A 17,118-nucleotide genomic window follows, 5' to 3' on the forward strand; every position below is an offset into this window, starting at 1 on the left:
GCTGCTATTTATAACACTGGGAGTCAGAGCACTCGGGGAGGAGCGAGGAGGGCCTGTGGGGAGAGTCTGCAGCAGGTGGCTGCCAGGCAGGGTGGCTGGAGATCTTCTAGAACCTGTGATTCCCAAATTGCCTCCCAGCAGTTCTCATGCCCATGGTGCCCACAGGTGGGACCCGGCCCATGGCGGGGTGGGGGGAAAGGGTCCAGCTGCATCCTGGGAAGGGGAGCAGGTGTGCTAGGGATGGGGATAGAGAAGACCCATGATGACGGCAGCTGCAAGTAAACTTGGAGATGCCAATGAAGACATCAAAGTGAAGATGTCAGGGAGACAATTAGATAAACAGAGCTGGAGCTCAGAAGGTAGTTTCCCTGGAGGAGGTGACAGGAGACAGAAAAAGTCTAGATCAGGTACTTAGCCTGAGGTCACTAGAAGAGATGGAGGATATGGGACATGGATCTGCCATGGTCTGAACACATATCAGAATTTCATCTGCGTGTGCCTTATTTTGGGGAAGGGTCCAGCAGTCAACCTCAGATACTCCAGAACCCACAACTCAGAGAAGGGAGACCTCAGCTTGATACCGTGGGAGATGCCAGTGGTCCCTGGTCCTGTAGGGCCCTTCTGACTCTGCATCTGCTTCCAGGCGCCTGGTGGACCGTCTGGAGAACATGAGGAAGAATGTGGCCGGGGATGGGGTGAATCGCTGCATCCTGTGTGGAGAACAGTTGGGAATGCTGGGCTCCGCCTGTGTGGTGTGTGAGGACTGTAAGAAGGTACCGTCACCCTCCTCTCCCCTGCTTCCCTGCTCATCTCATGCATGGGGCCAGCCCTGGGCTCAAGCCAAGCCCTGGAGAGCCCTGGGTCCTGGGGATGGAACTTGGATCCTGAAAAGTAGTTGCCAATACATGATTCCTTTGGAGGTGCTCCCATGCCGGACTATCTTCTGGGCAGCCCTGATTCTGGTTCCTGTCCTAGAAAATGCTCTGACTCTTCTGTCCCCTTGGACCTCAGCTCCATCCAGGGTGAACTAGGACTTGAGCTATGGTTAAGCCTCCAAGTGTCCTGGTTGTGGCTGAACGAGTTATGTATCAGGCTCAAAAGTGTGCCAGGCAGGTGTCTACACCGTGTGTACATGGAAGGTTGGCCCAACCTCCTCTTACCCTGGCTTAGAAAGCCCCTCTCTGGCCAAGTTAGAGCCATTGGGCTTCTTGAGCATTTGTCCTTGAAGGGGAGTCTTCTGTGCTCCCTCCACCCTGCACCTTCCCCTCAAGCTGTCGGCCCTTGACAGTTCCAGGACATGGATACAACTACTCTTGGTTCTGCCCAATTCCCAGGAGAGGGATTCAGGACACCACCTGAGCTGGGGACATCCATAATGTCACTTGGCCTCTCCTGCTTGGGGTCCCCCTTAGCATTTAGAATGCAATAATGGGGAAAGTTTATCTAGGCTAAAACACTTACTGGCTGCAGTCAACGAGATAGCAAAAAATTTGTGACCTATTGGGTTTTCCTTTTTGACTGCCAGGCAACTCAGCCAAAATATAACATTCAAACCATCACACAGTCATAGCTTTTATAAGGATAACTTTCTTCTCCTCGGAGAGATGAACCTGCAGCCATAGCCCAGGTTAGGTCCAATTCATGGGGAAAGAAAGAAGAACCAAATTAATAAACAAACAAATATATGGGCCTTTCCGTTGGGAAAATCAGGTCCATGATCTCCCCTGTGTGGACGCTGAAAACTTGGACCCCACAGGGACTCTCGGAGAACTCAAGAGAATTTACTCATCCAGTGCTGGAGAGTGACTCCAGTTCTTGTTGTTGGAAAGCAAGACTCAGACTGGAACTTGAATCCTAACTGGCCTTGGCCATGGGAGGGAGGTGAGAAAGAGAGAGTTCAAGCTCTTGATATCCATCAAGAGAGAATGGGGCTCAATTGCCACCCTTCCCAGTCCCTTCACCCCGATCGCTGGCAGCTCAGAGCCTGGCATGTCTGAGTGTGCCCTGGCCTATATTTTGTCCCCAGAATGTCTGCACCAAGTGCGGGGTGGAGACCTCCAATAACCGCCCGCATCCCGTGTGGTTATGCAAAATCTGCATGGAGCAGAGAGAGGTGAGTGCATTAGTCCCATCTGGCTTTGGGGACACGCTTCCGTGTTAGTCCAGCTCCCCCTTCCTCATTGTAACCAGGGGAACAGGGTGGCAGCCGTGGGCTGGGGAACCGGGTAAGGGACTGGTACAGAGGAGCCAGCTCAGTGGTGAACACTGGCAGGAGAGTGATGTTTGAGTGAATTTCTTTTCTCCCCCTTCCGTTGACTTTTCTCTTCCTAGAAGTAGGGAGTGTACGCATTTAAGAGGTGGAAGGCTTGGAGTCTGCTTACTGTCCTTCTACCTTATAGCCATTCCTCACCTTTCTGATATTCATCTTTCTTCATCAAGAGAATGGGCATACTTAGACCCTGCTACTGAGTGTTTGGGGGATAGTGTATGAGTCAGATAGGAATTGTGACAGGCTCTGTACTGTGGGCAGGGAACAATGTATTTTTTTAAAAGATTTTATTTATTTATTTGACAGAGAGAAAGATCACAAGTAGGCAGAGAGGCAGGCAGAGAGAGACGGGGAAGCAGGCTCCCTGCTGAGCAGAGAGCCCGATGTGGGGCTCAATCCCAGGACCCTGAGATCATGACCTGAGCGGAAGGCAGAGGCTTTAACCCACTGAGCCACCCAGGTGCCCTCTGCAGGGAGCAATGTTAAAAACTGGCACTTGTGGAAGCAGGACTCTTAGTGCTTGGCCGCCGTGTCTTCATCCTGTCTTCCCCTAGGTGTGGAAGCGATCCGGAGCATGGTTCTTCAAGGGCTTCCCCAAACAGGTCCTCCCACAGCCTATGCCCATAAAGAAGACCAAGCCCCAGCAACCTGTCAGTGAACCTGCTGCTCCTGAGCAGGTCACCCCTGAGCCCAAGCATGCAGCCCGGGCTCCGAGCCGAGGTAAGACAAAACAACTTCTCCTTTTAAGACCAAGGATACATCTTGGCTAACTGGTCTACCTGGAGGATGTCCTGACATCATATCTTGTGTTTCCACCTAGCTGGTGGACAGCCGGCCTCAGGGTTTGGGTTTAAGACCCCTTTGTCCTCTGCGCAGCTCAGAAGCTCAGAGGAAGAACCCTTTTCGAGAAAGCAGCCCAGGAAACGAGTTGGAGCTTCCTCAAAAAGTTAAAGATAGGGCTACGCTACAATGCAGTAGTCGCACTACTGGGTATTAACCCAAAGAATACAAAAACACGAATTCAGAGGGGTACACGCATCCCAATGTTTATAGCGGCATTGATTACAGTAGCCAAGATAGGGAAGCAGCCTGTGTCCACCAATTGATGAATGAATAAAGAAGACCTGGTAGCCATAAATATAGAGATATACACAATGGAATATTACTCAGCCATAAAAAAGAATGACATCATGCCGTTTACAACAACATGGATGGAGCTAGAGAGTATAATGCTAAGTCAGTCAGAGAAAGATGAACACCGTATGATTTCACTCATATGTGGAATTCAAGAAGCCACAAGTGAGCAAAGGGAGGGAGAAAAACCAAGATATAGTCTCTTAACTGTAGAGAACACACTGATGGCTACCAGAGGGGAGCGGTGGGGGATGGGTGAAGGAAGTGATGGGGATGAAAGAGGGCACTTGTCATGATGAGCACAGGGTCTTGTGTCTAAGTGTTGAGTCACTATATTGTACATCTGGGATGAATGTAACACTGCATAGTGAAGTGTAATACAGTGGCACTATCGTATCTTATAGTGCAATATGGTAACACTGTTGTAAAATGGTGAAATTAAAATAAAAACTTTCTTTAAAAGATTATTTATTTATTTATTTGACAGACAGAGATAGGCAGAGAGGCAGGCAGAGAGAGGAAAGGAAGCAGGCTCCCTGCTGAGCAGAGGTCCCGATGTGGGGCTCGATCCCAGGACCCCAGGATCATGATGTGAGCTGAAGGCAGAGGCTTTAACTCATGGAGCCACCTAGGCGCCCCTAAAATAAAAACTTTTTAAACGGAGAGGGTCACGCAGGGAACTCTCCAGCAATGTCAGGCGGCCAACAGCTTTTGTTGTCATCTCTGATGGAGTATTTAGAGATACCACAGAGGTGGAAATTAAATAGAAACTGAGAGACTCCCTTCATCGTGGTATACACTGGAGCCTGAGTGGGACTTGCTGGGAAGGCCTTCCTTGTCCCTGCGACTCCTGTCAACCGTCAGCGGGGCATCTGAAATTGTACTAATTAAAAGCGGAAGATGAATAAAAGGGAAATTACTAAAAGGAAATTACCATGGCTATAGATATTATCATCCTTATCCAAGTAATATTATTAGTAAGATGAATGATAAAAGGGAGAGGCAAAAAAGTAAAAAAGAAGAAAAAAAGCAACTCCAATACGAACATGTTTTAATTGCCTGGGACAAGTAGGCTTGACTAGACGAGGCCCCTGTAATGACCTCAGTGAACACTAAGTGATAAAATCTGGTTTGAATGTCAGTTCTGGAGTTCAGTGCCAGCAATGCTTCTGAAAGGTAAGTTGTAGTTGAAGGTCTCCGAGTTGAAATGTCTGACTGGGTCTCCCATAAGATGACTTCTCAAGGGGTCTTGTACAGTGCCTGGAACTCAAAACACATCTGCCAGATACTTTCTTCCTGACATGGCCCAAGCCAGGTCTATTCCTTGCAGAGAATTACCAAATTCTCAATATATACTACGTCCCCAAGGAGCCCCTAGTCTCACCTCCGGAACAGCCTTCTTCCTGGTTAAGCTTTCCCCTCTGTAGACTGAGAAGACTGCACAGCCTCACCGTCAAGATCTGGGACATCTGAGACCAGGAGGACCTGAATCTCAGTTCTAGCTCCGCGAGTCACCTAGCCCTCTGAGATTCTCCTTGTCTGTGTAATGGGGTTAATAACTCACTGAGTTACTGTGAAGATTAAATGAGATACTAGATGGTAGGTGCTTTGCAGAATGTAGTGCTTAGTAAATATTAACCAATATCATATAATGTTAAAGACACAAACACACACATCAATAGTATGAATTAGCTTATCAGATAAACTCTGGACAAAGCAAGTAACTCCCAAACCATTCATATCACTAGAAAGAAAATGTCACCAGCATTGCACAGTGACACATGAAAAATTATTGGTGGTAACATCCAGTGCTGGTGAAGGTGGGGGACATGGGTACTTCACAAACTGTTGGTAAGACTATAAATCGTCTCTAGCCTTTCAGAAAGTGTTATGGCAGAATTTATTAAAATTCAAAGTGTACGTCCCATATGATCGGGCAGTTCCTCTCTGGGAATATATCTAGCAACAATCAAAGGGCCAATATAAACAGATATTTGTGTAAGTATATTCACTGTATCATTATTTATGGTAGCAAAACCCCTGGAAAACCCTAAATGTTCATTAATGGGATTGTTTAATGGATGATGGTACAACCACACCATGCTATATTAGGCCTCTTTTAAAATTGAATGATGGAAATGTGTATTATAGATTTGGAATGATGCCCACGTTAGAAGCTTTCGATACTCTTTTAACAAACCCTTACTGAACACCCAGTGAGTTCCAGACTCTGTTCTGTGCCCCAGGACTACAGTGTTAAGTGGAACAGACAAGATCCTTGCCCTCAAGCAGCTAAAATTGTCCTGGGGAAAACAGATACTTGACAAACAGCACAGGCAAATACCATGTAATACCAGATAGTGATGGGGTCCAGAGGACAGATGAAGCAGGTGAAGGGGACAGGTGTGGCAGGAGGCTCCGTGTTGGATGGAAAGGTCATAGAAGGGCCGTCTGAGGAGCTGGTAGAGAGGGCTTATGGAACATTTGGGAATGTCACGTGCAAAAGAACCTGAGGTTGGAGCATGCCTGGTGAGTCCTGGGGAAACTCAAGCGAACAGAGAACATTCTAGAACAGTTTGTATGATCATTGGCTAATGATCCCAGTTTGTTCTTTTTAAAACTTGTGCGTGCTCACACGGGCTCATGCATGCAAAGGAAATCTTGTGAAATAGTAAACGGGAGCTACATCCCAGGGGAAGTTGGGAGAGGGACTTCCAGCTCATTTTATAAAAGTTCCTGAGAGTGGCAGGAACTTTGTGCGCTCCGTAAGCAAAGGCTCACCCAAAACCGTAAAACAAGGGCTCCCCCATCATCTCTCTCTCTCTCTCTCTGTCTCTCCAGGTGACACTGAAGACAGGAGGGGCCCAGGTCAGAAAACAGGTGGGTCCTGCTGACTCTGTCTTATATTTTGGGACCGGAGCCCTACTATCCTTCTATCCCATCCCTCTGTTGCCCTTTCTCCATTTAACGTGTGATTTCCCCTCCACGTCCTGAACCAGCCTCCGCTCCTGGGCGAGGAAGCTATGGGCCTCCTGTGCGCAGGGCCTCCGAGGCACGCATGAGCTCAACTAGCCGGGACTCAGAGAGCTGGGACCACGGCCACGGTGGGGCTGCCGGCGACTCCAGCCAGAGCCCAGCAGGTAGGAGACATAAGCAAATCCAGACAGGCTTCCTGGATGAGGAGAATCCAAAGGAATGGGGGTGATAGTGTTTTAGTCCATGTATTCTGTATTTATTGAGCATCTGCTACGTGCCACATTCCATTCTAGATGCTGGAAAGACAACTGAGAAACAATTCTGCCTCTAAACAGATATGTTTGATAATATCCATTTCCTGCTCTAATGCCAACTGTCAGGAAAAGGTAGGGGGACTTCCTATCCTCCCTGGAAGCCCTGAGGAAAATGCAACGTGTCTCTGAGCAGAGTTGAGACGCTTCCCTCTCACAGACTCACTCAAGTTTTTTGTTCTCTTGGCCAGTGGCCTCTGCTGTCCACAAGATGGGGTCGGTCAGCATGGCCAGGATGTCGCTCATAGCTGCTCTCTGCTCACTGGTGCCCAGTGCCTCTGGCTGCATTTGCAGGGGATTTATTTGCCAAGAGTGCCCACCGGTGGGAGTCCTTGATTCATGGACTTTGGGGAAAATGTCTGCTGGATGAGAGAGATCAAAGCTCCCTTCCTCCTGTGGGATCCCTTAGAGCCACTTCATTTCCTTTTTAAGCAAGGACATGAGACTGTGTCCAAACTTGGATGGGCTGAATATTCAGGTCCCATATTGACCTCTGGCTTCTCTCCCTCAATAGTGGGTCTGCAGCTTAGACCCATAGTCCTTCTTCTTCTTGGCAAGAGAGCTGGGCACGTACCCTGTGCTTAATCCACTGTGCACACCCCCTAATGAACCTGTGATTCATATTCATAGAGAAAGGAGGATTTCTCAGCTCTGCAACATCACGGAATATTTGTTGTCTACTTACTATGGGCCAGATGCTGGCCCAAGCTCTTCTCGTAGAACATCTCCTTTAATCCTTGTCACAGCCCCAAACCCTGTTATGAAGACTTCTATTATTCCCATTTTACCAGTGGAGACACTGAGCTCAGAGAAGTGATGCCACTGGCCTGAGGTCACACAGCTGATCATTGGTTCCAATGGAAATTAAACCCATGTCTGTCCAACATCAAAGCTTGTGCTTGTTTTTCTCTTCTGGAGGTGAAGTTTTTATAACAGTGCTTTTTTTTTAAAAAAGCATCTTTTTAAATGGTGGTAAAATATACTTAATATTAAATTTACCATTTTAATTACTTTTAATAGTAGCATTAAGTGTGTTCACACTGTCATGCAGCCATTGCCACTAACCAGCTGCAGAGCCATTTCATCCCCAACTGAATCTTTTACCCATTAAACTATAATTCTGCATTCCATTTTCCCCCAGCCCCCGGTAACCACTAACCACTATGGATTTGCTTATTCTTGGCATCTCATATAAGTAAAGTTATACAGTTTGTGGCCTTTTGTGACTGGCTCCTTTCACTGAGCATCCTGTGTCCAGGGTTCATTCATGTTGTGGTATGTATCACAACCTGGAATTCCTTTTTTTAAAAAATATTTTATTTAGCATGGAGGACAAGGGGAGATGGAGAGGAGAAGGGAGTTGAGGGAAATTGGAAGGGGAGGTGAACCATGAGAGACTATGGACTCTGAAAAACGATCTGAGAATTTTGAAGGGGTCGGGGGTGGGAGGTTGGGGGCACCAGGTGGTGGGTATTGTAGAGGGCACGGATTGCATAGAGCACTGGGTGTGGTGCAAAAATAATGAATATTGTTATGCTGAAAAAATAAAAAAATATATTTTATTTATTTATTTGACAGAGATCACAAGCAGGCAGAGAAGCAGGCAGAGAGAGGAGGAAGCAGGCTCCTCTGCTGAGCAGAGAGCCTGATGTGGGGCTCGATCCCAGGACCCTGGGATCATGACCTGAGCCAAAGGCAGAGGCTTTAACCCACTGAGCCACCTAGGCACCCCCGGAATTCCTTTTTAAGGCTAAATAAGATCCCCGTGCATGGATAGACATTTTGTTTATCCATTCATCTGTTGATTGATCTTTGGGTTGTTTCCACATTTTGACTGTTGTGGATAATGAACATTGGTGTGCAAATATCCGTTTGAATCCCTGCTCTTAATTTGGGGGGATCTATCCTTAGAAGTGAGATAGCTGGACCATATGGTAATTGTATGCTTAATTTTCTTAGGAACCATCCATTCTGTGTTCTACAGCAGCTTCACCAGTTTACATTCTCACCAGAAATGCACAAGGGTTCCAGTTTCTCCACATTTTAACCAACATTTGTGTAGTATGTGTATGTGTGTACCCATCCTAATGCGTGTGAATGGGTATCTCATATTTTTTATTTCCATTTCCTTGATGATTAGTGATGTTGAGCATCTTTTCTCAACTCATTGGCCATTTGTATATTTCCTTTGGAGAAATGTCTGTTCAAGTCCTTCGCCCATTTTTTAATTGGGATGTTTATTTTATTATTGTTGAGTTATGGGAGTTCTTTATATATTGTGGATATTAATCCCTTTCCAGATCTATGATTTCTCAATATTTTCTCCCATTCTGTGGGTTGCCCTTTCACCCCAATGATAGTGTCCTTTGATGCACCAAAGTTTTAAATTTTGACAAGTCCCATTTTTCTTTTGTTTTATGTGCTTTGGGTGTCATATTCAATTACTCCAAAGATTTATTTATTTATTTGAGAGAGAAAGAGCATGCAGTGGAGAGGGGCCAAGAGAGAGAGAGAGAATCTCCATCTCACGACCCTGAGATCATGACCTGAGCTTAAACCAAGAGTCAGGTGCTCAACCAGCTGAGCCACGCAGGCGCCTCCCTCTTTGATCCATTTTTAGTTAATTTCTATATATGAAGCCTGTGCTTTTAGCCTCTGTATTATTTTGCCTTTTGAGGGAAAAGACAGTCACACAACACTCCTGAGCCAGATTTGAATCCCTGTCCCTCAAGAGTCAGTGTAAATGCTATCGCCATCTAGGAAGCTTCTAGCATCCACCTGCCCCATCTTGGGCTGAGTTCATTGTCCCCGCCCCTGAGTTCCCAGGGGACTGACACTCAGCTCTAATTAGTGCTTGTCACTATGTTTACTAAAACATAGTAAAGCTAGAATCTCTTTCCCTGAGAGCAGTAGAAGACAGGGGATCAGTGTATCCATGTACCTTAGGTGTGTGTTAAAAGCGCTTGTTCCTCTGCCCCACTCCAGACCTACTAAATCAGAACTTCTGGGGTCAGGAACCAGACTCTGCACTTCTTAAGCAAACTCTTCCAGTGATTTCTGTGAATGCCAAAGTTTGAAAACCATTGCTCAAGAGCCTGAAAAGTTAGATATATGAGTTTGGATGTTTTCTTGAAGGAGCTAGGGAGCCACAGAAGGATATTGAGCAAAGGGCCAGCATCTTGTATTTTTATATCATTCACACATCCCACAGTATGACGACTCAAGTCCTAGCTGGGGGCACTGAGGTTACTCAGAGGGGCCTGTTGCTCCTGCCACCTAGTGCTACCTAAACTCTTCGTACCATCTGCAGAAGGGAGGATTGCAACCCTTCCCGATCTCCTGTGGCCCAGATGCCCTTGCTGTGTAGTAAAAGGCTCAGTCATGCCGGCAGCCCTCGGTGATGAGCCAGACTAAGCCCCAGAGGGAATTCCATCAGGAGTTCTGAGGGTGATTTGCAACTCAGGTCCCAGATCCTCAGCAAGAATCAAGTCAGCTCTGCATGTCCCATTCAGTAATCCTGACACCTGCCAGTGCCCCCTTCTTTGCAGATCTGGGACATGGAGTTAGTGCCTTGGAATAAACCAAAATCATCCCGACTTTTCTTTAGGCTGCAGAGTTTTGTCTGGGCATCAATAGCCCTTTCATGTTGGTATGCCCAAACTCCAAGTCCAAACCCCACCTGCACCAGGAAGCTCTTCCCGTCCCCCCAGCCAAAGGTTGCCTCTTGCCTCCATCCCCTGCGATGCTCCTTATTTACCTCTATGGCCATTTCAGTTCAGTGTCAAGGGCACAAACACCAGAACAGAGACTGTGTGGGGTCAGATCTCAGCTCCACCACCTGCCAGCTGCGTGTTCCCATTTTACAGATCAAGACAGCAAGCTTTCAATTATTGTAAAATGAAAAGAATGGCAGTAATCAGTCTTAATTTCTGGGGTTGCTGTAAAAGGTTAAGTGAACTGAAACCTCACAGTGGTCCTTGTAAAGTTCTCGGAGCACAGCCCGGCATGCCGTGGGACCCCAGGGTGCATGATTATTCACTTTCTACCTCCTGGGGCAGGTATAACATAACCTGCCCCAGGTTATTTTTGGAGTCAGACGAACGTGGTTGAAGGTCCTAGCCACTTCCAAGCTAAGTGACCTCGGGCACACGTGAACTGCCATTTTCTCTACTGCAAAATGGGGACCACACATGACTTTGAGTTCTGAGGGTTCCAGGAAGTGATGCTTATGGCCTGATGCATCTGAACCACTCAGTGGATGTGGGCTATTACTGCTGTTTTATAAGCTCATTATCTCAGTGTCTGTCTCCTTCCTCTGGACCATGCATTCTTAGAGGAATTAAGATAGGTTTTGTCCATCTTTTCTAGGGATTGGCTCTTGGTAGACATTGAATGAGCGAGCGAGTGAGTGAATGAATGAATGAACGAATGAACGAACCAGGACCCAAATGAACAAACAACAGTGCTACTGCAGGACCCCAGCCAGAGGTGACAAATCACCTTCTGTCATTAGCATTCAAGCACCCCTCCAGTGACAAAGAGCTGAATTCAGGAAAGGTGGGATCCAGACCAGTGAAATGCACAAGGACAGAGCTTTCTTCCAGAAATGTCATACCTTCTGGATGTATGTACACAGGAACTGCTGTGTACATTATCCCCTTTGATCCCCCAGTAGCTGCGCAGGAGACAGTAGCATCTGATGGTCTCAGGCAGAATCTAGAGACCAAATGCTTGAATTCAAACCCTGGCTCTGCCACTAACCAGTAAGGAGACATTAGTGAGCTCCTTAGCCCTCTGTGTCCAGCTTCCCCATTAGTAAAATGGAGATAATAAAGCACCCACTTCATGAGGTATAGAGATTAAATAGGTAATCTGTAAAGTCCCTGAAACATGGAACATGGTAAGCATTAAATAAATGTTAAGTTGTTATTATCCTATAGACAGAGCTGTTGCCTCCATGAGACATTTGAGGTTCAGAGAAGGTGAATGACCAGCCCAAGTCACACAGTTTATATGAGAAGCTGGAGGCAGAGCTAGGTCTGTGTGAAAATGGAGACCAGAGTCAACAATAATAATATTTAGGGCACCTGCGTGGCTCAGTGGGTTAAGCCTCTGCCTTCAGCTCGGGTCATGATCTCAGGGTCCTGGGATTGAGCCCCGAATCAGGCTCTCTGTTCAGCAGGGAGTCTGCTTCTCTCTCTCTTTCTGCCTGCCTCTCTGCCTACTTATGATCTCTCTCTCTTTTTTTCTGTGTCAAATAAATAAGATATTTAAAAAGAAACCAATAATAATATTTAGAGTTTACTCCATGCCAGGTGCTATTCTGGGCCCTTTGCTTGTACTGTACCATAGCATCTCTGTGCAACCCTAGGAGGGAGGTACTATTATCCCCATTTTGCAGATCAAGAGACAGAGGCCCAGAGAGGACAGGACACTTGCAGAAGGTCATACAGGTGGAGACAGCATCATGAAACCTTTGCTTTTTGGCCCCTGTGTCACTCCTGTGACTTGCACATGGGGTCTGAGTGTTGAACAGAGAGAAAGCACGGAGAGGAGGAGGGGTCTGCACTCAGTTCAAACCCAGAAGGCATTGCCTCATGCCAGCAGACCAGTTTCAGGCTTCCTCCTGCTTCCACTCTGTGCCCACATGTGAGGTTATGTGCGCACGCACACGCAGAACAAGACAGGTTCTTTCTTTTCCCCTGCAGGTTTGCGACGGGCCAACTCCGTGCAGGCCTCCAGACCCACCCCCGCCACCATGCAGAGCCCCGCACCGCCCCAGGCTGCACAGCCAGGTACCTGCCGCCTGCCCACCCAGACTGTCACTCAGCTGGGACCCCGGTGTCTCCTGTCCTTGCTTCCAGAGCCTGCCCGGCTTTCTGAAAAGCCACAGCCACCGCCAAACCCTCAGCTCTGCAAAGACCCTGACCATGAGTAATCCTCCAGGTGGGGAAGATGGGCACAAGTGAGAGGGGGCCAACGGACCCACGTTGACAGGCTTCTTCAGGCACTGTCACTCCCTTTCACAGTCCTTACCTCATGCACCTGCCACCTGCCTTCTTACTTCACATCTTTCTTGAAATCAATTCACTTGAAAAACGCAATGGAGAGAACTTGCTATCGCAGACTCTCTCTCAAGGAAGTGCTACGGACCGATGCTCCCAGAACAGCAGTGTGAGAGTCAGGAGGACATGGTGACCAAAGAGATGAGTAATATGGAAAAATCCATACGAATATGGATTGCATAAAACAGTAGCAATAATGCCTGACTGGTGCAGTTAACATTGTGTTATTTTAAGAGGAACCTGTAATAGTGCCATAAATGAGAACCCAGTATCCCATGTCCTAAAGACACGGAGCAGTTTGCTAGGGCTATCCTAACAAAGTATCATGCACGGAGTGGCCTAAAAGTACAGATATTCATAGTCTCACAGTTCTGAAGTCTCACAGTTCTGAAGTCCAAAATCAAGGTGCTGGCAGGGGTGGCTCCTCCTGGAGGCTTCAGGGAGAATTCGCTCCACGCCTCTCTTCCTAGCTCCCGGTGGCCCACAACTTCCTTGGCCGGTTGGAGGCCTTCTCCCTGTGTCTTCACACCGTCTTCCTTCTACATACATCTCTGTGTCCAAATCTCTCCTTTTTTTAAGGACATAGTTGTCTGGTGTTAGGGCCCACCCTGATGACCTCATCTCATCTTGATCATCTACAGAGACTCTCTTTCCAAATAAGGCCGCGTTCAGAGGGACTGGGGGTTAGACCTTCAGCATCCTTTGGGGAATTCATTTCAACCCATTGCAGGGGGTAATTATAAAAATTAATGCAATGAAAATAAAGCCGTGCATTGAGACTGTCCGTATGCTGGCCTGCTGCAGGTTCTGAGCCCGAGGCCTGTTCTTTTCTGCTCAAAAGGGACATTCACAAAAGTTAGAGAGGTGTCAGAGATGAAGTAACACCTAAATGAGACGTTTCCATGATGGAGTCGGTATTGACAGACAGTGGGAACCGAAATGACTTTCTTGCTGTATGTTTGAACGATACCCCAAGCCCCCTCCCTGTGGCACTCCCTTGCATCCCATGCTATGGGAAATGTAGTTGTAAAGAATCCACTGGACCAGGACTGATCCCATAGTGATGGATGATGGAGTCAAGGCATAAATCTGCGTATCACCTCACAACAATTCCAATTCCATTCATTTATCAACTTTGTAGCAGTCGGTGAGACGCAAAGAGCAGGTGCAACCATCCCCATTTCACAGAGGAGGAAGCTGAGGCCCAGGAAGGAAGCACTGGGGCTTGAACCCAGGTCTTTCTGACCTCAGAGTCCCCCAGTGGGACCATTCCTTCGTCCCTGGGTGCCTGTGGCCATCACCTGCTGCCTCCAGGCCTGTGTCCACAGTCCGTAAATGAAGGGGGATGGGGAAGAACACCCAAATGATGTCACCTTGTCTGCTCTGTCCCTCTCTCTTTCCTCATTCAGGGCCTCCAGGAGGTAGCAAACCCGGCCCTGGACCCACAGGACGCTTTCCAGATCAGAGACCAGGCAAGTGTTCCTTTCTTCCCCAACACCTGCCCAGTGGGCACCCCTCTTCCTGTGAGACAGCAGGGGCTGCCAGACCTTTACCCCTCTGTGCCCAGAGACCCATCTGATGAGCCCTGAGGGGTCTCCCTAATTCCAAAACTCTAGATGGTCCTCACTAAGATGACATAGCTAGAAAAGGACAGCACATGCAGTGGTTAAGAACACAGACTGCCTGAATTCAAATCCAGGCTCCTTTCCTTGCTAGCTGTCAAGTCACTTAAGTTCCCTGAGCCTCTGTTTCCTTATGTCTAAAATGAGAATAACCTCCCAGAGTCGATGGGAAGATTAAACAAACCAAGACATATAAAACCTTAGCCCATGGCCTGGAGTGGATTAAGATCATGCTGAGTGACGGTGGTTCTTCGTATGAGGTGTATGACTCATCATCAGTTACTAGAGCTACGGCTTATCATTGCTTTCTAGCTCACCAGGTACTGTTTTAAGTGCCATCCATGTAGTAATTTTTTTAAAAGAATAGCTGCTAGTTTTGAGCACCTCCAGGTATTATAATTCCCATTTTACATGTGAGGAAACTGAGGCTCAGAGACATTAAGTAACTTGCCCCAGGTCACACAGCAGAGATTCAAACCCAAGCCGTCTGGCTGCAGAGCCTACACCACTGATCAGTACCCCCATAAGATCTGTTTTGCCTGCATCTAAATCAGCTTATGGGACTTGTTCTCAGACGCAGACTCTAAGGCCCGTGGCACTGCCTACTGAGTCTGGGTGGGGCCCGAGAACCTGCATTTTTGCAAGCTTCCTTAGTAGTTTTGATAAAGGCAACATTCAGAGGACCCGTGAATAACACGATGCGGTCCCCCCTCCCTTTCCCCTGTCAGCTGGTTGTGGCGATCCCCCATGGCTGGGCTGGGTGGTTCTGGTACTTTGCCAAGCACATGGTATACCGTAGGTGCTTATCACTAGCGGTAACACTGCAGCAGTTGCTGATGTCACCGCACAGAGACTCAGCTGACTCTTTCCCGCCCTCTCCCCATCTCCCCTGCAGAGGTGGCTCCCGGTGACTCTGGCTATGCCGGGGCCACTGCCCCGCCCCGGGAGGAGAGAACGGGGGGAGTTGGGGGCTACTCAGCAGCTGGAGCCAGGGACGACCGAGCGGGCCCCCCACCGGGCCCCTATTCCCAAGCCTCTGCTGCTGCCCCCCAGCCTGCCGTGGCCCCTGCCCGCCAGCCCCCACCCCCAGAGGAGGAGGAGGAAGAAGCCAACAGCTACGATTCGGATGAAGCAAGTAGGTGGCACTTACTGGAGGAGTGTCTGGGGAGAGTCACTTCGGGGTGTCGTCCCCAGGGGCAGAGGAACAGGCCCCTGTATGCCAAGCCTAATAAACATACCAACCAAGCTATAAAGATATGGGTTTGTGTGACTAACTTCACAAAGCAACATCAGCTTTCTAAAGAATAGATGCTATGTGTACTTTTATTGTGATAAACACGGAACGTCAAGGTTACCGTCTAAATCATTTTAAAGAATATGGTTTGACTATATTTGCGATGTTCAGTTTGGCGGTTCCTCAGTGAGTCAGACAGAAGTATCATATGGCCCTGCATTTCACGTCTTTCTTTCTAGCTCTATGTACGTACTTTGATAGCCTCTACAACTCTTTAACGTATATCTTCTAGAAGATATACTCTACCATAATTTAAAAATTCCTAGACATTTCCTCCTACATCCATCCCTTCAATGACTTGTAAAGTGTCTGTTCTTTTTTTTTTTTTTTTTTAAAGATTTTATTTATTTATCTGACAGACAGAGATCACAGGCAGGCAGAGAGGCAGGCAGAGAGAGGAAGGGAAGCAGGCTCCCTGCTGAGCAGAGAGCCCGATGCGGGGCTCGATCCCAGGACCCTGGGACCATGACCAGAGCCGAAGGCAGAGGCCTTAACCCACTGAGCCACCCAGGCACCCCTAAAGTGTCTGTTCTGGGCCTTGCCCACTCAGACCCAGAGTCCTAGGGACACACATGCACACACACACCCCAGTGACACTCATCCCGGTGTGTCCGAGCAGCAAGTGAGAGCTGCGATGGCCTTTGTGAGCCGGAGGGAGACATGGATCGACGAGTGTCTGGATCTAATATGTGTTGTGGGGTTGGGAGCATTGCAAGAGCTCCTAGTCAGGGGGACAGACAGGACACAGATGGAAGAAGTGACCCACAGTCATTATCAGTGGCCTGGCTTTGACCCATCCTGTCGCCTCTCCTTGATGGAAAATGGGAGAATATTCCAGGCAGAGGCAAAAGCAAATGCTCAGACCCATTTCTTCCTGTAGTGACTATGTGAGCACCAACTGTGTGCTCTGTACTGTGCCCAGTGGGGACACAGCAGTCACAGCCCTTGCTGTCAGGGGGCTCTCGGTCTAGCAGGATGGGAAGTCAGTAACTAGGCAGTTTGCACACACGATTAAGTGAGAGTGATCACAGGTGTCCTGAGGACTCCGAAGGAAAGGAGGGTCTACCAGGATGGGGTGTCCAGAGCAGGGACCGAGTCTTCCCCTCTGTAGGCTCAGTGCCTCCACCAGACTGGGCACATAGTAAGTGCTCGGGAAATGTTTGCCGAGTGACTGAACGAATATTCTCTTGGTTCCTGCCTCTGCCTCCTTCAGCCACCCTGGGTGCCCTGGAGTTCAGCCTTCTCTACGACCAGGACAATAGCTCCCTGCACTGCACCATCATAAAAGCCAAAGTAAGTGAGAGGCCAAGCTGGGGACCACTCAGAATGCTCAGGCATGTCTCAGGGACTTGGGGATGGCATGGGTGACCAGGCCTGTCTATGTGTGACAGTGACAGTGATGAGAAAGGGGCAGGAAATAGCCGTGGACGCTTCCTTTGGAGGACTT

At 48.2% G+C, this 17,118-nt stretch overlaps 1 protein-coding gene across 5 annotated transcripts in view; it reads left to right on the forward strand.

Annotated features, from left to right (window-relative positions):
* RPH3A (rabphilin 3A) overlaps positions 1-17,118 on the forward strand; it is a 268,753-nt gene that overhangs the window by 228,168 nt on the left and 23,467 nt on the right. For all 5 annotated transcript variants that reach the window (XM_047697931.1, XM_047697930.1, XM_047697933.1 and 2 more), the window contains 9 exons: positions 644-773; positions 2,027-2,113; positions 2,824-2,989; positions 6,245-6,283; positions 6,391-6,543; positions 12,399-12,485; positions 14,165-14,227; positions 15,273-15,512; positions 16,885-16,964. In XM_047697931.1, coding sequence (XP_047553887.1) covers positions 644-773; positions 2,027-2,113; positions 2,824-2,989; positions 6,245-6,283; positions 6,391-6,543; positions 12,399-12,485; positions 14,165-14,227; positions 15,273-15,512; positions 16,885-16,964 — 1,045 coding nt within the window. The remainder of the gene's footprint in view (positions 1-643; positions 774-2,026; positions 2,114-2,823; positions 2,990-6,244; positions 6,284-6,390; positions 6,544-12,398; positions 12,486-14,164; positions 14,228-15,272; positions 15,513-16,884; positions 16,965-17,118) is intronic.

This window comes from Lutra lutra, chromosome 12 (assembly GCF_902655055.1).
Source record: "Lutra lutra chromosome 12, mLutLut1.2, whole genome shotgun sequence".
Classification (NCBI taxonomy): Eukaryota; Metazoa; Chordata; class Mammalia; order Carnivora; family Mustelidae; genus Lutra; species Lutra lutra.